This window comes from Dendrobates tinctorius, unplaced genomic scaffold, assembly GCF_039654945.1.
Source record: "Dendrobates tinctorius isolate UK_male_01 unplaced genomic scaffold, ASM3965494v1 ptg000171l, whole genome shotgun sequence".
Taxonomy (NCBI): Eukaryota; Metazoa; Chordata; class Amphibia; order Anura; family Dendrobatidae; genus Dendrobates; species Dendrobates tinctorius.
In genome coordinates this window covers 11807676-11834591 of record NW_027361838.1, presented here as the reverse complement: position 1 = coordinate 11834591, position 26916 = coordinate 11807676, and the positions used below count along the sequence as shown (strand labels likewise).

At 42.5% G+C, this 26916-nt stretch overlaps 1 protein-coding gene across 6 annotated transcripts in view; it reads left to right on the top strand.

The window, feature by feature from the left end:
* The window catches only part of METTL4 (methyltransferase 4, N6-adenosine), a 232261-nt gene that overhangs the window by 12174 nt on the left and 193171 nt on the right, over nucleotides 1-26916 (top strand). For 5 of the 6 annotated variants that reach the window (XM_073550878.1, XM_073550881.1, XM_073550882.1 and 2 more), the window contains exon 2: nucleotides 4076-4138. The exons of the other annotated variant lie outside the window; for it this stretch is intronic. In XM_073550878.1, coding sequence (XP_073406979.1) covers nucleotides 4076-4138 — 63 coding nt within the window. The remainder of the gene's footprint in view (nucleotides 1-4075; nucleotides 4139-26916) is intronic. 6 annotated transcript variants of the gene reach the window in all.

The window sequence follows — 26916 nt, the reverse complement described above, 5'->3', positions numbered from 1 at the left end:
AGCAGTGGCTCTTTGCATTATGGGAACTTTCGATTCTGATATCCGGTATTGAAAAAATATCGGTACTCGGTATCGGAATTCCGATACAGCGAATATCGTCCGATACCCGGTATTTGCAGTATCGGAATGCACAACACTAAGTGTGATTATCCTAATCGGCCCAATTCTCTCAGATGAGAGAATCTACGGTCTCCTGCCATTACTGTGATTTAAAAAAAAAAAAAAAAAATCACCTTTAAACAAGGCGCAATTTCAGTTAGGTGAACATGGCTTTAGAGCTTATTTACATGTTATATTTTTATGTTTTTTTTTTTTTTTTTATTAATTATTTTAAGAATTTAAAGTAATTGCAAAATCAATATGACTTCCAAAAATGTAGTCACGTGCACGTTTTCTTTGCAAGTTTTTTTTTTTTTTTTTTTTTTTTTTTTTACACTTGACATGTTTTACGGCAGCATTTCTCTATAGCGATAAATGAGGTTTGGTAGGTAAAAAAAAGTGCCAAAAATGCATAAAAAACTGCACAAGTTCCCCGCTGTGCTTTACCAGCTATATAAAATACAACATAAGTGCTACGTGCGTCCATAACCTAAGGCCGTGTTCACATGATGCATTCCAGTGTTTTTTGTTTTGCTGCGATTTTCCTAAATTGCAGCATTTTTGCATCTTTCTTTTTGTGGAAAATTTGCATCTGGAATACATTGTTTGAAAGTGGCTTAAGGGTCAATTTCTGCAATATAGATTCTATTGTAAAAACACGTGACGGAAAATCAGTTCTATTCATCTGAGTAGGGACAGGTGCAGAAATGTCTTCCAACAAAATCCGCAACAAATACGGTACTCAACATGTGAACATACTCTTAATGGATCTAGCAATTATATGTAATTTTTAATTGTCATGAATAGAAAGAACCTAAATCTGCTCCTACACATAATATGTATAAGAAAAACTTTTGTTATATATCCCTCCTTGTTCTCCCATATACATGACTGTCACCATACATAGCCCATTCTGTGACACCACTGCCATCTGTTGGAGAAAGTGGATAACACAAAGTATTTCAATTTATTTTTTCTTTCTGCCTTTGTGATTTGTTAACCATGACTCTGTAAGGTAGCTTATAATAATACATTTTATTTTTATAGCGCCGACATATTCCGCAGCACTTCACATTTCAGAGGGGACTTGTACAACCATAGACATTACAGCATAACAATAATCACATAGATCATAACAAATACCAAGAGGAATGAGGGCCCTGCTCGCAAGCTTACAATCTATGAGGAAAGAGGTAGACACGAAAGGTGGGTGGTAACAGTTGCCCTGATTGTATGGACCAGCCATAATGTTAAGTGTGTAACAGTACAGACACAGAGGGCTAATGGATGCATAAAGCATGTGGGAACATGATGCGGGGAACCTGGTTATGGTAAATTTTTTGACTGTGCCACACAGGGATAGTTAGGTTAATGTGTTGAGCTGGTAGGCCAGTCTGAATAAATGCGTTTTCAGGGCATGCTAAAAATTGTAGGGTTTGGGGACTAATCATATTGACCTGGGAAGTGCATTCCAAAGAATTGGCGCAGCACGTGTAAAGTCTTGGAGACGGGATTGGGAGGTTCTGCATATTGAGTATGCTAACCTCAGGTTATTAGCAGAACGGAGGGTGCGGGTAGGGTGGTATATGAAACAAGGGAGGAGATGTAGGGTGGTGCTGAGCTATGGAGGGCTTTGTGGGTGAGGGTAATAAGTTTATGCTGAATTCTGGAGTGGATGGGTAGCCAGTGTAATGACTGGCACAAGGTAGAGGCATCTGTGTAACGATTGGTGAGGAATATGATCCTGCCAGCAGCATTCAAGACAGATTGGAGAGGGGAGAGTTTGGTAAGAGGGAGACTGATTAGAAGAGAGTTACAATAGTCAAGACGAGAATGAATAAGAGAAACAGTAAGGCTAAGTGCACACGTACCGGAACTCTCGCGGAAATTACCGCGAGAATTCTGGAATTCCAGTCCGCGGGAAAATCGCATTTTAAATTCCCGCGATTTTCCCGCGGAAAAACTAGCATTTTGCAAGCGTAATTAGCTTGCAGAATGCTAGCATTCTCCAAGCGATCTGTAGCATCGCTTGGAGAACTGATTGACAGGTTGGTCACACTCGTCAAACATAGTGTTTGACAAGTGTGACCAACTTTTTACTACTGAGGCTGCCTATGCAGCATCAGTAGTAAAAGATAAATTGTAAAAAAAAATAAATATTGTTATTCTTACCCTCCGACGTCCTGCGCATCCATTCCCAGTAATCCTTTGCGAAAATGCCCGCGATGACGTCAGTTCTCGCGGGATCGCGACGTCTCGCGGTAATTCGCGATGACGTCGCGCTAATGACCGCGAGACTTCACGATCCCACGAGAACGGACGCCATCGCGGGCATTTTCGCAAAGGACTACTGGGAAAGGGAGCGTGAAGAGAAGCGGAAAGACTGCGCGGGACGTCGGAGGGTGAGAATAACAATATTTTTTATTTTTAAATTCTATTTTTTACAGGGGTATGGTACCCAAAGCCCGGAGGACAGTCTCCTCTCCTCCGGATCGTGGGTACCATCCGCAATTGTTCTGCTTACTTTCCGCATGGTGTGCACAGCCACATGCGGAATGTAAGCAGAACAATGCATTCCTATGGGTGCGGGATCGCCGCGATTCCGCAAATTAATGAGCATGCTGCGGTTTTTACCGCGAAGCGATTCCGCCGCGGTAAAAACCGCAGCATTAGCACAGCATTGCGGAATCCCATAGGAATGCATGGGATGCTTATTTTTCGCGTTTTCGCGGCAAAATCGCACGGTTAAAACCGCCGCGGAAACGCGAAAAAAACGCCACGTGTGAACTCAGCCTAAGAGTTTTTGCGGAGTCAAAAGTAAGAAAAGGTCGAATTCTAGAAATGTTTTTGAGGTGCAGATGACGAGAGCGAGCCAGTGATTGGATGTGGGGGGCAAAGGAAAGCTCGGAATCAAGTATGACCCCAAGACAGCGGGCATGTTGCTGGGGAGTAATAGTGGAGCCACACACAGAAATGGTAATGTCGGGTATAGGTACATTAGTAGAGGGAGGAAACACAAGGAGTTCAGTCTTTGACAAGTTCAGTTTCAGATATAGTGAGGACATGATGTTAGACACAGCGTTTAGACAATTGCCGGTGTTTTCTAGAAAGGCAGGCGTGATGTCAAGAGAAGAAGCGTATAATTGGGTGTTGTCAGCATAGAGATGGTACTGGAATCCAAATCTACTGATTGTTTGGCCAATAGGGGCAGTGTACAAGAAGAAGAGTAGGGGGCCTAGAACCGATCCTTGAGGGACCCCAACAGTAAGGGGAAGGTGAGAGGAGGAGGAACCGGCAAAAGATACAGTAAAGGAGCGGTCGGAGAGATAGGAGGAAAACCAAGAGAGAACGGTGTCCTTGAGGCTATTGGAGCTGAGCATGGTGAGGAGGAGCTGATGATCCACAGTGTCGAAGGCTGCAGAGAGATCCAAGAGAATTAGCATGGAGTAATGACCATTTGATTTAGCTGTTAGTAGATCATTAGAGACTTTAGTGAGGGCAGTTTCAGTAGAGTGTAGAGAGCAGAAACCGGATTGGAGAGGGTCGAGAAGTGAGTTATCAAAGAGATAGCTTCAGAAGTAACTTCTGCACGTGCTGTGATAAAAGTACCAGGGCGTAAATTAGTATGTAATCTGGTACATCACATGTAGACTTTTAGCACAAGAAAAAAAAAACTATGGCAATTTAAGTTTTTTTTTTTTTTCTTTGTTGAAAAGGATAAAGGAGGATTATGATATTCTGAAGTTGTGTATTTTGTTGGTACTTTCTGCACGTGTTATAGTGAAGCACACTTCTGCTTACAAGACTCTTTTGGACTGGAGAACTAATTTGTCCACTGACACAGGAAAGCTGCAGAAAAAGTTTACTACTCCCAGACATACTGTTGTTCCTCTGCTAATTAGTGGTTTTTTTTTTTTTTTAGCTTGGGAACGCCATTATCATAACAAATGTATGCGGATCTTTTATATTCCCACAGAAACGCAAACGATCAAATGCTTATAATCAAGGGGAACTGGATGCATTGGAGTATCACAGAAAGGTAAGTGACATAATTGCAAATTTTGGCCCATCCTTTGGCGGGTAGATGAAGCCTCACAGCAGTGACTGGGTTTGAAAATCTGTAGAAATCTTGTGTGTGTGTATATATATATATATATATATATATATATATATATATATATATATATATATATCTTTTTGTTACATTCCTGGGTGGGGCTTAAAGCGAACCTGTCAGCAGGATTGTGCTCAGTAAACTACAGGCATTGTCAGGTTGGCACTGTTGTACTAATTGAAATTATACCTGGGGTGAAGAAATCCGTCTTGTGGTTCTTGTTTAATCAGTGTTAGAAGTTTTCTGTTCATATTAATCCTGTCATGGTTTGAACAGGGTTCTTGCCCTGCACTCACAGGGTTAAGTGTTCATGGCCTCTTTCTGGATCTGGGAGGGGTATTTATACTCACTCTTTACCAGGGTTCTCTGTCAGCTATACTGTTGTTCTGGTGTGTCTGACCCCTGGTGGGCGTGTATTCTGCGTTGCTTGTTTGCTTCCTGTGTATGACCCGGTCTGTTCCCTCACTCTGTATTCCGTCTCTCGTTTTGGTACTATAGTCTTTTCTGATTCTGACCTCCTGGCTTGGCTATTGTTACTCTGTTACAGTTTGTCCCTATTGTACCGTCTATTGCCCGTTCTGGTTTTCTGATCTATTGCTACGTCCTGACTATCCATTCTGTCTAACCCTTTGGTACTGTCCTGCTATCTCGTGCTTTGACCCAGCTTGATCTGGTTTCTGTCTATGCCCCTTGGTAACATTGTCCTGTAGTTACCTTTCTAGGAGTTTCCCTGCAGCTCCTAGATCTGTGGAGCTTAGGCCACACCCCCAGCAGTCATGTGCTTCCGGTCCTGATACTCTGAAGCACGCATTGTCTCCGCTGCTGCCCTGCTCCACAGGTATCTTTGAGCACTGTTTTTGTACTCAGGACACACGCACTGGCTCAGTGAGCAAGTGCAGTGCGGTGTTGCTGACAAATCCTGTACTCAGGGGCAGGACTATAGAAAGAGTTTTATCTTGGTGCTCTAGGCCATAGGAAACAAGGCAAGACCTGCCCACAGGCCACCTGCAGCGCAAACATTGTCCCTCATTATAGAGACAGAGAGAGACAGACTATATGTACTTTGGGGCAGCCTGTGGGCAGGTCCCTTCTTGGTTTCTGTGGCTTAGAGCACAGAGACAAGACCATGCCTACAGTCTAGTTGTGTGGATGACTTTTATTTATTTTCCTCACTTATATAGTACCATTAATTCCACAGCACTTGATAGACCTGATCATCACTGTCCCCATCAGGGTTCACAATCTAAATTCCATATCAGTATTTTGTGTGTTGCTTTCTTAAATGGGTATTCTGTGTGTTTTGATTAAAAAAAAAAATAAAAAAAATAAAAAGCAGTGGCAGACTCTACTTTTATCCTCAGTGGAAATCAGATCTTGTCAAGGAAAGACTATGTCCTGATTGGTAACTGAAGCCGCTCATCTATGACTAAAAGCCTAAGGCTGATTGGAGTAATAAAGTTAATTTTCCATCCCCATGACTGCACCTTAGGACAGAGCAGATCTGCTCCCAAAGACAGGAAACTTACAGATTTAAAAGGCGGAGTCTTTGTGCCCACTTCAGTGGTTTCCTGTCCTTGGAGGGAGACCTACAGTCCCTGGTGATACATACAGTAGGTTGAACAAAAACATAGGTCCATCAACTTCAACCTTTTTTAAAAAGCTGTGCTAGTGTCTGCTATTACTATATCTTGTGGTCGAGCATTCCACATTGGCTGATCTAACTGCGAAGAACCCTTTCCTATTTGGCTGTCAGAATTGCCTTTCTCCAACCCGTAGTGAATGTCCCCTGGCACTTATTATGGTCTATGGAAGAAATAAGTCATGCACCAGTCCTTTGTACTGACCACACATATTTGTACATGCAGGGCCGGTTTTAGGCAAAGTGGTTCCCTAGGCAAAGTTTAAAGTGGGGCCCCAAATGCTAACATATTGCACATCACACAAAAGCATTTTGAATGTATTTACATGCGCTGAGTTCAGGCCGCTAAATGAGTGTGACTGACAATATTGAAGTCGTTCAACACTTGTTTCCCGGCCTCTTTCCACCGTCTGAGAAAGAATGATGGGGACAGAACAATCACTAATGGATCAATATGTTCCCGTACAGTATCATGTTATCAGCAGCACATCTACAGTTTATACCCCATAGTCCACCATAAATTATAATGTGCCCCTATAGTCCTCCATATAGTATAATACACTCCTCATAGCCCTCCATATATTAAAATACACTCAGTCCTCCATATAGTATAATACACTCCTCATTGTGCTCCATATAGTATAATACACCGTCAGTCATCCATGTAGTACAATTCACTTCTCATAGTATAATGCACCTCATAGTCCTTCATATAGTATAAAGTATACCCCATAGTCCTCGATACAGTATCATGCAGCCACCCCTTAGAGCATTATGCAGCCACCCCAGAGTATAATGCAGCCACTCCACAGAATATAATGTAACCCCCCCATAGAATATAATGCTGCCCCCCCTCATATAGTATAATTCAGCCCCTCCATAGAATATAATGCAGCCCCTTATATATTATAATGTAGCCCTCCTCATATATCATAATGCAGCCCCCATAGAATATAATGTAGCCCCTCAAAGAATACAATGTAGCCTCCTCGTATAGTATAATGTAGCCCACTCATAGAGTATGATGCAATCACCTCTCAGAATATAATAAATATAATACAGCCCCTCATAGAATATAATGTAGCCCTGAATAGAATATAATGTAGCCCCCCCCATAGAATATAATGTACCCTCCCATGGTATATGGCACAGCCCACATAGTACAGTGCTATGCAAATTAATTGGGACAAAGCATTTTTTAATTAAAATCGTAAGTTGGTTACCAGTCAGCGATTCAAGCCAGTTTTAACTGCTTTGAACAGGTGTGAGTGCCTGTTCAAAGCAGTTAAAACTGGTTTGAATCACTGACTGGTAACCAACTTACGATTTTACTTAAAAAATGCTTTATCCCAATTAATTTGCACAGCACTGTATATGGCACAGCCCATAGTATATTAGCCACATCTATATATAATCTATATATATATAAAAATCAATGTGCGTGTGTATCACCAACCAATCACGAAGCATCTTTCATTTCACCAGAGCTGTTCAAAAGAAGCTAAGCTGTGATTGGTTGCTATGACCAACAGTCTTCCTTGCAACCAATCACTAAGCGTCTCTCATTTCACCAGAGCTGGTTAAAAGTAGCTGAGCTGTGATTGGTTGCTATGTGCAAGTTTTCCCACTTGACAACACCTCAGCAGACACTGAAATGATGGGAGAAATCTAGCATCCCCAGGAACATAAGCTCCAGCCATCGTCTGTCCCCCAGAAAGGAGCAGTGAGTACTTGACAGAAATGAATCCCCCCCCCCCCCTCCCGTGTGGTATCATTAAGTGACACACATGAATGTAGGAAAGTGCACATATCAAATGTCATGTGGATTTAATATTTTCTCACAGACACTTTTATGCATTACTGATGTGTTACTGTGCTCTGATGCTGTGAGTTTTTTGAAAGTGCTACTTTCCCCATAATTCACCTGAATATACCCATATAACACGTAATGCTTTTCCCATAACAACCCATTAAATATGATACTATACTGCATACAGATGCTGTACATCCATGAGCAACTCAGCCGGACAAATTACAAGTTGACGGTGCATGAAAATGTGTGTGAAGGTTTCTCTACTGTACTAATGTATAAGGTTTGTGCCTGTACTTTGGTGAAAAGCATGACTGTGATATTTATGGTGGCAGATAAGTGAGAATATCAGCCTGATCAGTAGAAAACCTGGGATCTTAGTGATCCATGTATCTGTGCAATGTCACTATTCTACTTTTACTGGCTTTGACGGGATGATGTGGGATATTAGGGGTAGTAGTCCGGTAGCTCTGGCTGACGGGATGATGTGGGATATTAGGGGTAGTAGTCCGGTAGCTCTGGCTGACGGGATGATGTGGGATATTAGGGGTAGTAGTCCAGTAGCTCTGGCTGACGGGATAATGTGGGATATTAGGGGTAGTAGTCCAGTAGCTCTGGCTGACGGGATGATGTGGGATATTAGGGGTAGTAGTCCGGTAGCTCTGGCTGACGGGATGATGTGGGATATTAGGGGTAGTAGTCCAGTAGCTCTGGCTGACGGGATGATGTGGGATATTAGGGGTAGTAGTCCAGTAGCTCTGGCTGACGGGATGATGTGGGATATTAGGGGTAGTAGTACGGTAACTCTGGCTGAAGGGCGATGAGGGATATTATAGTGAATGTGGCTATGTGGAGGGGGTGGGGCTATACACACTAAAGCTTTATATATAGATATCATTACAATTTGTTATAACTAACCGTAGTTAGTTACTATGCCCGGGCAGCGCCGGGCTCTTCAGCTAGTAGTATATAAGCACAGCCACATAGATGCCGGTATAGTTCAATGCGGCGGGGGAGTCGGCGTTGGTGTCAGGCGGCCCCCCTGCCTCACGGGCCCCATAGCGGCTGCGTGATGTGCCGCTAGCTGGGGGCGCCTGGGGGTGCGGGGGCCCTAGGGAGCTGCCTGGTCTGCCTGCCACTAACTCCATCGTTGTGTACATGTAAATGAGATCCCCTCTGAGGCGTCTTTTTTTTTTTTTTTTTTTTGTAAGCTAAATAAGCCCAACTTTTCCAACTTCTCATCATATGAGTGGCCTTCCTTCCATTGTAATAATCTAGCCTTTGTACTGACTCAAATTTCTGAATGTCCTTTTTAAATGTGGAGCCCAAAACTGGATCCCATATTCTAGATGTGGCCTTGCCAGTGATTTATAAAGGGGTAACAATACGTTGGGATCACAGGGTTTTATCTCTATACATCCTCAAATTTTGTTTTCATTTGTGGCTGCAGCTTGATATTGATACATAACAAAATAGTCCAAAACTAATAGCCACCTCAATTCAGCATATTATATCTCAATTTCTGCCACAGATTTGTGCAGACATAACAAAGGCAAATAGGCAAAAAATAGATGAATCAATAAAACCAATTATTTATTAATAAATTTCATAAAATTCTTTTTTACAAGGAAATTTCTAAAAAAGGGAGTACAAATGTAATGATAGATGCTCACAGAATTAAGCTTTATGCAACATAATCACAATGTTTTTTTCTTTTCTTTTTTAATTTTTTACATACAAATAATCTCCAAATAGTGTTTATTTCTTAAGCATTAATTCATAAGCTATATTTACATATAAACTTCTGTCTAAATATTTTTAGGGAAAGACCCAATAGTTCTAAAAGCAGAAGAAACACATCTTTGATTAAATAGTGTGAAATACACACTGCTAAAGGTAAATAACAATTGGGTTTAACTCCCTATACTATGTGTATACCATGATAATCAAAGACAAGGCTATCTAATGGAGTAATCACAATGCATAAATGCTCAGATAGTAGCAACTTTTGTTCTCAATGTTTCTCTGATTAATTACAAATACTTATAAACAAAAATGCATAAGCTTACCTGATTGTGTAAATATGTATCTAATTGTTGTAACAAAGGAACAACCTAACTGTGTGTGCGGCAAAGAAAATTTCTCCTTAATATGAATATATCCAATGCCTAGTGCAGAGAACTACAGGTTAATCATGTGTCCTGCTTAATATGCCAGCTATACTGATTCAATTTGAAATAAGCTATTCCTGCATGATGAGAAATTTTCTTTGCCGCACACACAGTTAGGTTGTTCCTTTGTTACAACAATTAGATACATATTTATACAATCAAGTAAGCGTATGCATTTTTGTTTATAAGTATTTGTAATTAATCAGAGAAACATTGAGAACAAAAGTTGCTACTATCTGAGCATTTATGCATTGTGATTACTCCATTAAGGATTAGTTAGCCTTGTCTTTGATTATCATGGTATACACATAGTATAGGGAGTTAAACCCAATTGTTATTTATCTTTAGCAGTGTGTATTTCACACTATTTAATCAAAGATGTGTTTCTTCTGCTTTTGGAACTATTGGGCCTTTCCCTAAAAATATTTAGACAGAAGTTTATATAAATATAGCTTATGAATTTATGCCTAAGAAATAAACACTATTTGGAGATTATTTGTATGTAAAAAATTAAAAAAGGAAAGAAAAAAACATTCTGTGATTATGTTGCATAAAGCTTAATTCTGTGAGCATCTATCATTACATTTGTACTCCCTTTTTTAGAAATTTCCTTGTAAAAAAGAATTTTATGAAATTTATTAATAAATGATTGGTTTTGGTGATTCATCTATTTTTTGCCTATTTGCCTTTGTTATGTCTGCACAAATTTGTGGCAGAAATTGAGATATAATAGCTTGATATTGAGTACTGCTGCTCAGCCTACGTTGAACCAGAATACCCAAGTTCCTCTCCTGTTCTGTAGTCACATGTGTGGTCCTATTTAATGTATATGCAGCTATAGGATTACTGCGTCCCAGGTGCAATAGGCTGTGTTCACATGTAGTGGTTTTTTGTGTTTTCGCGCGATTTTGCCGCGGAAACACAAGCTGTGCTAATGCTGCGGATTTTTCCGCGGCGGAATTGCATCGTGGACAACTACGAAGCTTGCTCATTCTTTGTGCGGAATCGTGGGAAAATCCGCACACATAGGAATGCATGTTCTGCTTACTTTCCGCTTGTGGCTGTGCCCACCATGCGAAAAGTAAGCAGAACATTTGCAGATGGTACCCACGGTCTGGAGGAGAGGAGATTCTCCTCCAGGCTCTGGGTACCATATCCCTGTAAAAAAAATAGAATAAAAATAAAAAAATTTGTCATATTCTCACCTTCTGATGTCCCTCGCAGCGTCCCCGGGCCTCAGCGATGCTCCCGCAGGTCCCGTTCCCAGTGATGCATTGCGACAATGACCTTTGATGTCGCGGTCTCGCGATACCGCTATGTCATTGAGGCTGTGTGCCCACGATGCGATTTTTAAGCGTTTTTGCCGCGAAAACGTTTAAAAATCGTGTACAGAACGCACCCCATGCATTCCTATGGCATTCCGCACATGCTGTGCTAATGCTGCGCTTTTTTCCGCGGCGGATTCTCCTCCAGGCTCTGGGTACCATATCCCTGTAAAAAAAATAGAATAAAAATAAAAAAATTTGTCATATTCTCACCTTCTGATGTCCCTCGCAGCGTCCCCGGGCCTCAGCGATGCTCCCGCAGGTCCCGTTCCCAGTGATGCATTGCGACAATGACCTTTGATGTCGCGGTCTCGCGATACCGCTATGTCATTGAGGCTGTGTGCCCACGATGCGATTTTTAAGCGTTTTTGCCGCGAAAACGTTTAAAAATCGTGTACAGAACGCACCCCATGCATTCCTATGGCATTCCGCACATGCTGTGCTAATGCTGCGCTTTTTTCCGCGGCGGAATCGCATCGCGGAAAAAATCGCAGCATGCTCATTCTTTTGTGCGGAATCGCAAAGAATTGCCGCGTTTCCGCACCCATAGGAATGCATTAGAATCGCTTACTTCCCGCATGTGGCTATGCCCAACATGCGCTAAGTTAAGCGTCTCATGTGCGGTTGGTACCCACGGTGTGGAGGAGAGGAGACTGTCCTCCAGGCCCTGGGTACCATACACCTGTAAAAAAAAAAAATTAAAAATCGGGGTATATTTGCCTTCCGACGTCCCGCGCTGCCTTCCCGGGCCTCAGCGTTCCCAGTAATGCCTTGCGGCAAGGTCCTGAGATGACGTAGTCTTGCGTGACTCTAGCGGTCTCGTGAGATCACTATAGCAACGCGGACCAACGTCATCACAGGTATCGCAAGGCATCGCTGGGAACGGGAGCGTCACTGAGGCTGCGCGGGACGTCGGAAGGTAAATATACCCCGACTTTTTTTTTTTTTTTTTTTTTTTTCCCCCTCATTTTTCTCATTTTATCTTTTACTATTGATGCCGCATAGGCAGCCTCAATAGTAAAAAGTTGGTCACACTTGTCAAACACTGTTTGACGAGTGTGACCAACCTGTCAATCACTTTCCAAGCGATGCTTCAAATCGCTTGGAAAGTGCTTGACTATCGCATGCGAAAATCGCGAACATAAGCGCTGTGAAATCGCGCGGGGAAAAAAACGCGTGATTTCTGGGAAGGAGTCCGGTTTTCATTGTCTGAATTAAATCGCTACGTGGGCACATAGCCTGAAGGTCATTGTCGCAATGCAACACTGGGAACAGGGCCTGCCGGGAGCATCGCGATGATTGGGAACGCTGTGCGGGACGCCGGAAGGTGAGAAAAACACCATTTTTTATTTATAACATTAGATCTTTTTACTACTGATGCTGCATAGGCAGCCTCAATAGTAAAAAGTTGGTCCCACTAGTCAAACACTGTGTGACCAACCTGTCAATCAGTTTTCCAGCTATGCTACAGATCGCTTGGAAAAGGCTAACATTCTGCAAGCTAATTACGCCTGCAAATTGCTAGTTTTTCTGCGGGAATTACACATGCGATTTTTCTCGCATATTTCCCGAGGAATGGAATTCCGGAATTCCCGCGGAAATTTCCATGGCAATTCTGCAACGTGTGCACATAGCCTTACTCTACATTTATCTACATTAAACCTCATTTGCCAAGTGTTTGCCCATTCAGACATCTTATCCAGATCATTTTGCAAAATTGTACTATCAAGGTCAGATTTTAGTATCCTACATAGTTTTGTGTCATCAACAAAGACTGACACTTTAATCTCAATCCCATCCACAAGTTCATTATTAAAGAGGTTCAAAAGAATCAGTCCTAGCACAGATCCCTGCAGTCCCCTCTGCTGACTATAACTCATTTATTACAACTTGGTTTCCGACAGGGCTGTGGAGTCGGAGTCGTGGAGTCGGAGTTAGTTTTGGTTGGAGTCGGTAGAAATGTACCGACTCCAGCTTTAAAAAAAATGTATTAATATTTCATAATTGAACTTTCATATGAATTTTATAAATGTTACTCAAATATATATGTTCTATCAAACTATGAACAACAGTGATAAGCAGTTTTGCTGGAGATGGAGACATTTCTTACTTCTTGTGTGTCACTGTTCTCCACTGCCCTTTATCTAATCTTATACTTGGTTAACCTCATGCTGCCCCAACGCCCCTACTTACAATGTATGAAACTGAAAGTGAAAATGTGTTGCAAATTCTTAGTAGTAAAGCTCCTCCTCTAGACTAGATCATACTAGGTGTGCTTCTTCCAAGCATCTCACAGCTACCTGCTACTCAGAAGAGGAAGACTGTAAGAAGTATTATCCTTTCAACAAACTTTGCATCAGTTAACTGTGAGTACATGAGGAATAATAACAGTATTACTGACCACTATATCAGTTGTACGACCTGGCAATAATTTTGTACAATTGTTTTTAGGAAAAACAATTGTCATTTGGATTGTGAATGCAGAATTAAAAACCTGAGAATGTCAAAGAAGCATCACATTAAATCAGCTGTATTTGAACATTTCACCATCACTCAAGATAGAAAACATTATGTCTGTCAGTGTATGACAAATGATCCAGACGAAAACAAATGCTGTGACGCCAAGATGAGTGCATATTCAGGCAAAGATAAAAATGCTCCTACCAGAGCTTCTAATCTAAAGAGACATTTACAGCGCTTTCATCCAGAAGTACTGAAAGCAGTGGATGAGAGAGACTGCATCCAAACCAATGAACCAGTGCCCAGCTCTTCCAGCCAAACAAAGGAGCAGAGAACTTTACAGCCATCAGTTGCAAGATATTTTGTCAGTGACAAAGTTACTGTGACAATGACAGTAGATACATTTAAAAAACAGATCATAGAGCTTGTTGTAAAGGATAGTGTGCCTATTTCATTATTTTCACGACCAGCTTTTATGTGTCTGAATGGGGAAATGGCCCGCAAGCTTGGTGTTTCTCTGGAGAGAGAGAGTATTAGAAAATTAGTAATCGAAGAAGCTTTTAAACAAAAGGAAGAACTTAAAAAAAACTCTCAAGGGACGCTTTCTGTTTCTTAAAATGGATGCCTGCACACGTCACAGAGTGAACTATTTTGCCATCAATGTCCGATTTGTTTGTGACAGAAATGAAATAGTTACCAAGACATTGGCAGTAAAAGACACCAAAGCTCATCACACCAGTGAGTTTCTCCAGGTCTTGGTGGAAAAGGTTCTGCAAGAACATGAACTTAAAAAAGAGCAAGTTCTTTCTGTCGTAACTGACAATGCTTCAAATATAATAATTACTATTACGCTAATGAATGAGAGTAATGATGGTGACCAGCAGCTAGAAGAACATTCTGGGTCCACAGACACAGAAATGTTTGAAATAGAGGAACACAGTATTGTAACTGAGGAGCAAACTGAAGTTGCTTCAGATGAACAGCAACATGATAGTTTAGATGATCTTGTTGAAACTGTGTCAATATGTTCTTTCATTCATCACATGCGCTGTGTTGTGCATACGCTACAGCTGGCTATAAGAGACAGTCTGCAAGAAGGACATGCTGCTGCACTGATTGGCAAGGTGAGAAAATTGGCTACTGTTGCCAGAACCCCTAAAGTTGACTCAATTTTGAAGAGACGTGCTGGAAAAGGGGCAATTATTGATCAAGCCACACGATGGGGCAGTACTTAATGATTCAGCACTTGGTAGAACTGAAAACCTTTTTTGTAAACATGGCTAACCCTCAACTGACGCTAAATGAAAGTCAGTGGAATCAGGTGACTGAGCTGGAAAAATTGCTAGAGCACCCATTTACAGTGACTAAAAAATTACAAGCAGAGGACTTAACTCCAGGTATTTTCTTAAAGGAGTGGAAGAACCTGATGTTTCGCCTGTCCCAAAGAGGAGGGTTAATTGCAAGTGGCATTGCTACATCAATGAAACGGAGAGAGGAGCTACTATTACAAAATAACATTCTTTTGGCAGCTGTTTATGTAGACCCAATGCATCAGATTCTTCTAGATGATCAACAGCTAAGTAAAGGAAAAGAAGCTCTGTTTGAAATAGCAGTAAGGATGAAAGGGTTGCAGAACAGTCAGGAGGAACAAGAAGAATTTGGTCATCCTGCCACATCTTCACCCTCATCATCAACTGATGAAGAATTTAATTTAGAAAAATATTTGGATCACAAGCACCGTGCAAAGCGTTCCCGCATAGAAGAAGAGTCATCCCCATCAAGGAACACAGCCAGTACATTTCAGCAGAATTTTTCATGTGCACTAAAAGAAATTGAGAAATTTGACCGTTCATCAAAAATAACAGTGCAACAAGCGATTCCTCTGTATCCTGACATTGTCAGAGATGTTGCCCGAGTGGTTACTGCTTTTGCCACCAACACAAGTTAGTGTTGAGAGGTTGTTCTCTGCTCTCAAAATAATTAGATCAGATTTGAGGGCATCCATGAAGGAGGATCTGACAGAGGCAATACTTTTTCTGAGGACAAATTTATAGATTTCTTCTTATTAACTGCATAAAAGTGTTTATTGCATATTTACTTACAGTTTAGAAAAGTTTATAAAAGTTATTTGCTATATTCTAATTGTATTCTAATAAATGTAGTTTTTGCTCTAAGTGGTCTGATTACTTATATGATGGTGAGAAACTGAATAAGCACGATGTTTAATATTTTACAACAGTAAATTTGTTGTTATGAATTGGCCATTTATGAAGGAGTCGGAGCCGGAGCCTGATAAAATCCAGGAGTCGGAGTCGCAACTGTGGCTTACCGACTCCACAGCCCTGGTTTCCGGTCATTTAGCCCAGTGGTCCCCAACCTTTTTTGCACCAGGGACCGGTTTCAAGCAAGACCATTCTTCCGTGGCCCGGCAGGGCGGGGATGGAGGTGTGGCAGGGGCGGGGCTTTGGTCATAAGGGGGCGGGGCTATGGACGCGGTTGTAGTGTAGCAGTGCATACTTATAATTAAATAACATTTATAATGTGACTCAACTCACCATAGGTTTTGAATAAGTGCTCCATCACCCCCTTCTCCCCATCATTGCCTTCACCCCATCACTCCCTTCTCCCCATCATTGCCTTCACCCCATCACTGCCATCTCTCCATCATTGCCTTCACCCAATCACTCCCTTCTCCCCATCATTGCCTTCACCCCATCACTCCCTTCTCCCCATCATTGCCTTCACCCCATCACTCCCCTCTCCCCATCATTGCCTTCACCCCATCACTGCTGTCTCCCCATCATTGCCTTCACCCCATCACTGCCATCTCTCCATTTTTGCCTTCACCCCATCACTCCCTTCTCCCCATCATTGCCTTCACCCCATCACTCCCTTCTCCCCATCATTGCCTTCACCCCATCACTGCTGTCTCCCCATCATTGCCTTCACCCCATCACTCCCTTCTCCCCATCATTGCCTTCACCCCATCACTGCTGTCTCCCCATCATTGCCTTCACCCCATCACTGCCATCTCTCCATCATTGCCTTCACCCCATCACTCCCTTCTCCCCATCATTGCCTTCACCCCATCACTGCTGTCTCCCCATCATTGCCTTCACCCCATCACTCCCTTCTCCCCATCATTGCCTTCACCCCATCACTCCCTTCTCTCCATCATTGCCTTCACCCCATCACTCCCTTCTCTCCATCATTGCCTTCACCCCATCACTCCCTTCTCCCCATCATTGCCTTCACCCCATCACTCCCTTCTCCCCATCATTGCCTTCACCCCATCACTGCCGTCTCTCCATCACTCCCCTCATGGCCTTCTCCTCATGTCCCCATCTCCTCCAGGGCCAGGCTACACAAACACACACACACATACATGTACACACACACAGACACACACATTATACATACACACACACACACACACACACACACACACACATTACACACACACACATTATATATACACACACCACCTCTCTCCTCTCACCTGTCGCAGCATCGCCCGCGCGTCCTTGCTCTCACACAGCAGCGGCGCTCTCCTCTCTGTGTCACTCAGAGACAGGAAGCGCGGGCGGCGGGCAGGAAGCTGGACGGGTCCTTGCAGCTCCGCTCCTGCTATCCCCTCTTGCAGGCAGCGGAGCTGCTTGGATCGCTCCCTGGCCGCCGCTAAGAATTGCTGTGCGCCGCCCCATCCCCCGCTACGCCACTGACCACCCCTGGCTCCCCTTGTGTCCGCGGACCGGCAAGGGCACTGCAGCGGCCCGGTGCTGGGCCGCGGACCGGCGGTTGGGGACCCCTGATTTAGCCAATTCCTTACCCATCTGCATATAGTTTCCCCCAGTCCCTGCATATGGGGCTTCAGTATAAGGCTGTTATGTGGTACATGAGAAACTAGGTCTGAGCTGAAAAAGTAAATTAATGTGTATGCAATATGTAAATGCGTATAAACACATGACCTTTACACAGCGAAAACCAGATACAAAAAACAAATATCCTAAAATAAAGTAAAAAATAAATTGCAAAAATTGCATGAAGGTAGTAATGTACAAGCCATCCCGCCACGTCAAGGCAACCCTTGTTTTTTATGTTGTACAGTATCAATTGCTTTTGCAAAGTCCAGATAAATCACATCATTTGCATTAACAACATCCAGATTTGCACTTGCCTCTTAGAAACCCAACATGTTAGTTAGACACAAATTATCTTTCATGAATTCATGCTGGTTGTCAGTTGTATTATTCTCTGCAATATATCTCTGCAAGTCAGCTCTTATAATGCCCTCAACTGTTCTGCACACTACTAATGTCAGGCTTACCAGACAGTAGTTGCCTTGATCCACCTCCTTACCTTTCTTAAATATTGGTACCACATCAGCCATTCTCCAATCCTGTGGCGCCACCCCTGTTACAAGAGTCAAAATTGTACATGAAATTGTACATGAAAATTGAACATGAGATACAGTGGTCTGTCAATTACCGAGCTCAATTCCCTCAATATGCATGGACGAAAGCCATCTGTGGCGGGGGATTTGTCATTGTTTAATTTGCCCAGATGCAGGTGTACATCTTCATGTGTTAAACTAATTATATCAGGCGGTTGATTTTTGCCTTGTTGAATGAGCTCTAGAACAGTTAAGCCCCCGTTACACACTGCGGTATCGCTAGCAATATCGCTGTAAAGTCACCGATTTTGTGACGTTGCAGCGATATCGCTGCATGTGATACTTGCCTCCGACCGGCTCCCCCGCTGGTTATCGCTGATCGCGCGAGAAGCTCCTGGATCATTCCTCGTCGGCCACTTCCTGCGGTGCTTCCTGCTGTGACGACGAGCGACGCGTGGAGCCGGGCGGGAGGACGCAGGATCGCCGCGTCTGACAGGTAAGTAGCGATCCCCGTCCCCAGCGATGTCGCTGGTGAGATCTGCCAGTGTGGCAGCTCACTAGCGACCACCTAGCGATGCACCAGCGATCCTGACCGCGTCATATCACTGTTCGGGATCGCAGGTGCATCGCTAGGTGTAACGGTACCCTTAGTTCATTGGTGGACACAGATGAAGAGTGCCTGTTTAATATCTCAGCCTTTTCTTTGTCCTCTATTATCGTCTTTTAAGGGGGTTTATATTTTTTTTTTTTTTTTTTTTTTTTTTTTTGCCATTTATTTTAATGTCTCTTTGGATAACTTTTCCAGCTTGATTTCTTTTTTTTTTTTTTTTTTTACTTATCTCATGTGTATAAAAATCTATTTGTGTACTCTCGTGCCTTCAAGATTTTGAATGCCCTTTGTTTTAGTCTTATTAAACTTTTGTAGTGTCTTATTTATCCATAATAGTTTCTTTTTATTCCTGGGCATTTTATTACCAGAGGGTATAAATTTTCTACAGGATTCTATTAGTATATCCTTAAACCTGCCTCTTTTACTCTGTGTGCACACGTTGCAGATTTAGATGTGGATCTGCAGCGTTTTTGGACGCCCAGATTTGCATCAAATCTGCACTGTAGTGCACTGCCAATGTTAATCTATGGGAAATGGAGTTTTGTTGTGCACACGCTGCAGAAAAAACCCGCGGATTTGAAGAGTTGTATTTTCCGCAACATGTCAATTTCTTGTGCGTATCTGCAGCGTTTCTGCACTCATTGACTTGCATTGAGTCAGGCACATCCACAGCAAAACCGCAGATGTAAACAGGATCTGCGGATTTGATGTGGGTGTGAGAAACGCTGCGGATCGGGAGTAGGGAAGTGTGTGGGCAGTGACTGTGTGCCTGTATAGTGTGTGCGGGGTCTGCGTGTATGTGTGCGTGCCGGTGTCTGCCTGAATCTGTGTCTGTGTGCGGGGGGGTCTGCCTGTGAAGCACCATGGGTATTAACCCCTTCTCAGGCTAGAAATATTGGCCCCAGCCGTCGGCTTTCCCTTTCTGGCACCGAAAATTGCGCGGGAGCGCATGCCTTTTTTTTTAAATTAAAGATGTTGCATGCAGATTTTGTGTGTATCTTTAACTATTTATGTACCATTTTATCTATCTATCCCTTATCTGTGTGTGTAATGGAGTATGGGTTGGACAAGAAATGACATCACAAATCTTATTTTTTTTTTTGCTAAATAGCATATCTTTATTTGGCTTACAAATCCGCATAAAAAAACATATCTGCGTTTTCTGCGGAAAATTTCTGTGCGGAAAAATCCTCAACGTGTGCACATAGCCTAAGGGAAGAGCTTTTTTTTTTTTTTCCCGCCGCACATCAATTCTTTGTGCGGAAACGCAGCGTTTCTGCACCCATTGACTATACATTGAGTAAGGCAAATCTGCACATCAAAAACGCATGACAATCTGCAAGAAATCCGCATCAATTACGCATGAAATCCGCAAGCATTTTGACCTGCGTTTTCTGCCAAAAGATGCAGATTCTGTGCAGAAAATTCCGCAGACCAATCCACAACGTGTGCACATACCATTAAATTCAGGAGCCAGAAAAATGGGACACAATTCTACAGTCCTCCCTTCTTCTTTTTTTTTTTTTTTTTTTTTTCACCAGACCGCTCCTTAAGAATTATCGTGAACCTAAAAGATTTGAATCGCTGTTTAAAAATCATGATACAAGAAAGATATATCTTTGTACTGTTAGCCAACAGATAAATATTTAGAATTGAAGCCTCAGTGGTGAAATACCTTTTTAATGGCTAACTGAAAAGATGGGAACACATTACAAGCTTTCCAGACTACTTGGGTCTCTTCTTCAGGCATATAGACTAATTCAAAATCTGAAGAATCAGATATTTATACACAACAGGGCACAGAAATGATCCAATAGATAAAACAAGTGACGTGAAGCAGAACTATCATTATTGGAGAGGGATGAGCTGCAGTTGTGGCCATAAATATTGGAGCAGTTCATAGATAATGAGTGAAAGTTTTATTGTCCTCTGATTGGGGTCTGGTTCTGTTTTGTGATGACCCCCACAAGGTCTGAGGAGAAACTTCCTTTATTGATGTAAAAAGACATATTCATTCCTGCACTGAGTGTCGAAGGTTGTCATAGGTTTATACTCCCAGACTCTTCTCTCTCTCTGAGATTTGAAGTTACCTTTCAGTACAAGTAATTTCATGTCCATGGTGCTGTGATCTGGGATATAAAAAGGTTTGGCAAACGATAGATCTATTCTTTTTTCTCTCATTGTGTGGCAATGAGAATTCATCCTTGTTCTCAGTTTTTGCCCAGTCTCCCCCACATACAGACCCCCAGTTGGACATTTAGTACAAATTAAGTACACCAGATTAGATGTGATGCAGCTGAAAGTACCTGGGATCTTGTAGTCCTGATGTGATTTGGGGATGTTTATCTTGTCATTATAAATGGACAGGTTTTACATTTTTTATGGTTGCAAGGAAAGGTTCCTGCAGCTGTTGGAGAGGACAGGGAGCTTCTGACAATGATGCTTCTTAGATTTGGCGGCTGCCTAAAACACAGTAGTGGGAGGTCTGGAAAAATGGATTGTAATCGGGCATCTTTTTGTAGTAAAGGTTGTAATTTCCGTGCAGCTCCCCATAGTGCTTCCAGATTTGGATTGTAGGTGACTGCTTGTGGCACCTGATTTTCTTCTTTAGCTTTGTAATGTAGGATATGTCTTATCTATTGCATTATTTCTGTGCTGTGTTGTTTATAAATATTTGTTTCTTCAGAGTTTTTATTAGGCATTGCCTGATGAAGAGACATGAGTAGTCTGGAAAGCTTGCAATTTGTTACCATCTTTTCAGTTAGCCATTAGAAGGTATCAACCACTGAGGACTCTCAATTCTGAATATGTTAAAAAAACAAGCATTTCAGAAAGGATACAATAGGAACAGCGGTGAAACTTTTTTCCAGAATGCTTAATGGCAGTATTAGATCTCCAGGATGCGTATTACAATGTACCTTTCCTTCAGGAACATCAGAAATTCCTAAGGGTGGCAGTAAACATCCTGGGAAGCTGGCAGCATTTTCGATTTCAAGCACTTTCTTTTCAGGATGTCCATGGCACTGAGGGTGTTCACAAAAATAACAGGGGCGTTGTCGGCCCATGTCCGAGAAAAAGACGTATTGTTCATCCCATATTTAGACGACTTCCTGATGGTGGGGAAACCGAGATGAAACTGCAATGGTGTATCGTGTTGCCAGCGTCCTAACTTTCCTGGGATGGCTGTTAAATGCAAGGAAATCAAAAGTGATTCTGGAGCAGAGACAAGTATTTCTGGGGATTTCTGCTAGATTCGTGTAAGCAGGTCTTTTCTCCCAGTGGAGAAAATAGAGAAGATATCGGTGATGGTTTCCAGTCTCATCAGCAATCCAATTGCTGTGGAGAGCCACGTCCATCCTGGGTGTCCCTGTCATCGTGCAATCTGACAGTTGCGTGGGCACGTGCACTTCTGTTACAGGGAGTATCTAGATGCAAGTCCTTTCGGTTGGGGCACACGTGGAAAACCAAGCTTTTCAGGGGCAATGGTCACTGAGACTAGCATCCTGAAATCTGAAGAAACTGACAACAGTCAGGTTGGATTAAAAACACATGTGACATGCACAAATGTGAACAGGTCGGTCGGACAGTGTTCACACCACCCACTGATTGAAACACAAAAACAAAACCCAGAATGACAAACGTGCAAAAATACTCTGTAGTAAAAAATATAACAGTAGTCAGCTAGTGCTAGTAAAAAGATAATAATAAATACAGGGTATTTAGTCGATAAGTTTTTTGCAAAACATGTATACTAAGCCACTCCACCTCGTCACGGTAACCCTTAATGGAGCAGTCCCTATCTAATGTATTTAAAACCTGAACATGTGAACAGTACCTAAATGAGCAGGATTCAGACAGGCGCTTCCTGATGTGTGCACGTGGTGTAACATGGCTCTTTATGTGCATGCCACACGAGAGGGGTGGGAGTCTCCCAAACCATGCATAAGCAAGGAAATAATGGATTAAAAACTTTGGTATAAGCATTACCTGGCCTATAAAAACGAAATGTAAAGAACTTTTCGAACAATGGGATGGCAGTGTTTTATATAAACAAAGAAGGGGGCATAAGAAGGTATCAACCACTGAGGACCACATAAGGTCTGTCGCTGATGGCCGAAACAGGGAAACTCATAGTGGTGGCAGAAGAGAATCTCCTATCAGCAGGTTATCTGAAAGGAAAAGACAGTGTCAAAGCAGACTATCTAAGCCGTCACCAGCTATGTCAGGATGAATGGTCGCTGAACCCATCAATATTTCAGAAGCTAGTAGTACTATGGAGCCAGCCTCAGACCTTTTTGCATCCATGACCAACAGGATGGTGCCAGGAGTTAAGACTAATGGCAGTGGGGGATCCACGGGTTCTCCCTAAATTTCGACCCTCCTGTCTCTGGGTCCAGTTGTTAGCCCTGGGGTATTGAATTTTCAACTGATGGCATAACGTTTGAGTGGCACCTCCTGGAGTCTTCCAAAAATTTAGTTTCTGTCCTTTATGGGGTGTAGAAAGAAGGTAACACTTAAGATTTCTGCAAGGGTCTGGAAGAGGTGTTTTTTTTTTTTTTTTTTTTTTTTTAAATTGTCATCCTATTGTGAGTAACCCATTACCATGGATTAACATCTAAGAATTCTTACAAAAAGCAATGGAGCTGGGCATATCTGTGAATACCCTCAAGTTTCAGATATCAGCCTTGGGCATCCTGTTTGATCAAAAATTGCAGACCACCCATGGATAGTGAGGTTTGTACGGTTGATGGGCAGGTCTAGGCCGTTGGCTCTCAAGTTCCATCATGGTACCTTAATTTGGTCTTCGACGCCTTAACTATGTCCCCGTGTGAGCCTTTAGTGGATGTACAGCCTAAAATTCTGACCTATAAAAATATCCTACTGGTGGCCCTCACCTCAGCTAAAAGGATAGAGCTTGTAATTCCCCTATCGGTTAACCAACCATAAACCAATAACCTCTGATAGTGGTCATTAGACTGGACCCAGCCTTTCTCCCTAAGGTGTCCTCATCCTTCCATAGGTCTCAACAGGGCTGCTAGTAGGAATTTTGGGGCCCTCTTGATACTGCCCAGGCTCCACCCCTCGAACTGTCCACAGTCAAAAGATTTTTTTTAAGCCGCCACCACAACAAGGTAGACTCTTTTGCCCAGGCCTTACTCTACTCTAACCTAATAAACATTTGTTAAAATATCCAATACAATTTAGGTATATTTTTATTTATTTTTCATTGTTTAAAATGAGCAATAATATCACATACAGGGGACAAATACCACCGCACCATGTGCAGATCAGTTACCACCACATGGTGACCTATGATACCACTTACAAGGAACAAATACCGCCACACCATGTCCAGACCACATATTACCACCACAGTGACCGAATACTATCACATACAAGGGACAAATACCACCGCACCATGTCCGGATCACATATTACCACTACATGATGACCAATAATACCACATACAAGGAACAAATACCACCACACCATGGCCGGGCAACATATTACCACCACATAGTGACTGAATACTACAATACTGATCAGTAATAAAAAACAAAAAAAAACAAAAAAAACCCACAATACTATCACCATAAGTGCCATTATACACAGGAGATCTGTACTTAGTATGCAGTTTCTGTGTACAGGTAATAAAGTGATCACCGGTGACATTATACACAGGAGTTCTGTATATAGTGTAAAGGTAATACAGTGATCACTGGTGACCTTGTACATAGCACCGCTGTGTATAATATGTAGTGTATAGTGTCAGTGTACAGGTAATACACTGACTCACTAGTGACGTCTCTAGGTGAAGTCCTTCATTTTTGCTTTTCATCTTCATCCAACACAGACCGCCATCACTTCAAGCCAGGGCTCATCTCTGCAGGAAATAAGTTATCTAGAGCACTGCTTATAGAATACATTACTTATTTTTTCCCAAATTGTGAACTACACCAGATGAAGAAAAAAAGTGGCAGTGTTGCTCTGCACAGTAACAGTACCGCCTCCCCCATTTAAAACAGTATCCTCAAAAAATAAAATAAATACATCACTGCTGTAATAATATCCCTCAGTGTGTCTCATTCCTTGCTCCAGCCATATGATCTCCCGATCCTGCCCCGTATGTCCCATGGTCCTGCACCATCTGTCTCCCATTCTGCCCTTCGTGTCTCCATCCTGCCGATAAAACATATAAAATAAAGAAAAAACCCTTTCTCCTTACCTGGCCGGGCTCCTGCGGTGACGATCCCTCCAGGTGTTTCAAGCACGCACATGCTGGCGAATGACAATGTCATACGCTTTGCGCGCTAGCTGCTTTAACTATTGCTATGCGGGTTCGCACAGCAATAGAGTATCTGAACCTGCATCTCGGACGCAGGTTCAGTTCCTGCGTCGGCAGAATCCTGTCGGTGGGGCCCGATGTGGGCCCCCTCTGCTGATCGGGCCCCATATGCCAGTCAGGGTAGTAATGCCCTGATGGCGGCCCTGGGTCTCAAGAAATTTATTTTTCCTTTTTGTAATAACTCCAGAAATGAGAAGGAGGCTAGATTCCATTCACTAGACGTCAAAAGGTGTTTACTACAATACTTACAAAACACATCTGGGTGGCTGACAAGTACCTAACTTTATTCTTTTTTAGGGTCCAAACAAAGGCCAGGTAGGATCTAAAGAGACCCTTGCTAGAAGAGTTAGATCGGCAATTTCACTAGCCTGTTCAGGCGTACACCCTGGTCCTGAAAATGTTAAAGCTCTCTACAAAAGCGGTATCTACCTTATAGGCAGAAAGGACCAGTGTCTCTCTTGAACAAATTTTGTAGAGCAGCAGCTTGGTATACACCACCCACCTTTTTTAAATGCTACCGGTTGGATTTGGGTGCTTTTGTTCTTTCCTTTGGGAGAGAGGTTCTTCAAGCTGTGGTCCCTCCCTCAGGATTTTTTATAAGTTATAGCCCCTGAATTTTTTTTTTTTTTCTTCAGATAACCTCATAGTTGCTAATTCTCTAGATCAGGGGTCCCCAACCTGTAGCTCGGGAGCCACATGTTGCTCGCGGTCCCATAAATTGTGGTTCGCCGCGGTCTTCCAGCTTGGTGCTTGGTGCATAAGCTCCAGGTCTAACAAACAGGTGTGAGGAGCAAGTCTCAAAATGGTGAATTTTGTGGGTAGAAAAGCAGATCTGGATGCACATATACTGGTCTTAGTGGGTTAGAGATAATTTTAGTATGGTACGCTGGAGACCGGATGATACTACCTGTCGGAAGAGGTGCTTGAAGCTGGATGAGACAGTTTGTTGGGAGTGCTGGATGGGAGAAAACTGAATGGGGGTATTGTAGGGACCACTGGATCTTGGTATACTGTTTTAGGGTAAATTCTGTGGAAAAGCTTTGGTTAGCATTACACCCGTAATGGGGGCTCTGGTTGCCACTACTGTGAGGGGGAAGGGAGTGGCTTGTGACCCTCTGTCAGAGCTGAATGTGGCTCTCTAGATGAGAAAGGTTGGGGACTACTGCTCTAGATGTAGAAGAGTGGTTCTGAAATAAGACGGATGTGCTGCCATGTAATTGTGTGAGCAGTGATGTGTTAGTGGATGCTGCAGCAGAGATGTCGTACACAGCTGTTGGTGGAGTTTGAGTCCAAGAAGTAATACAATTTGTTTGATATACGGAACTTCTTTGCATGATGATTTATGTCGATGGCACCCCTCAGCAAAATAACTATTAGTTCAGTTTGTTTCTGTTGGCCAGTATGTATTTTATAGTTATCGGTCACCAAGGTTATGGGGGCCGGTAATGGACACTGATTTGAGCAATAGACTACTTACTACTTTTTCTTTCTTCAGTTTTCATAAAATCATTATTTGTCAACTAAACCAGAAGCAAAGCACAAGAGAACTGTTTCTGGGCCACAGACAAAACACAAAACATTGGTGGGACTCCTCGCATCAGCTTGTGTTGCTTCTGATAAACCGTGGTTTTATGGAAACTGCTGCAAGACATCCAGTAAGCATCACAACTCTGGAATTGGGGTCTCGCTACTCTATGCTGCTCTTTGATAAGACATCACAAACATGGTGACAAATTTGCTTTAAAATATTATCCAGGCTTCTCACATCTGATATTTAGAAGGGATATTTGGACATATTGCATAAAAGTTCTGGTGCTGTATTTTGCACCAGCATACTCATCTGTTCAGAAGTTGTAGAGAGATGCTTTTATGACTGGAGCTTGCCATATTCTCAGCATATTGCTCTGTTGTGAGTAGATGTCAATTCTAGTGTGACACCAGTCCATTGT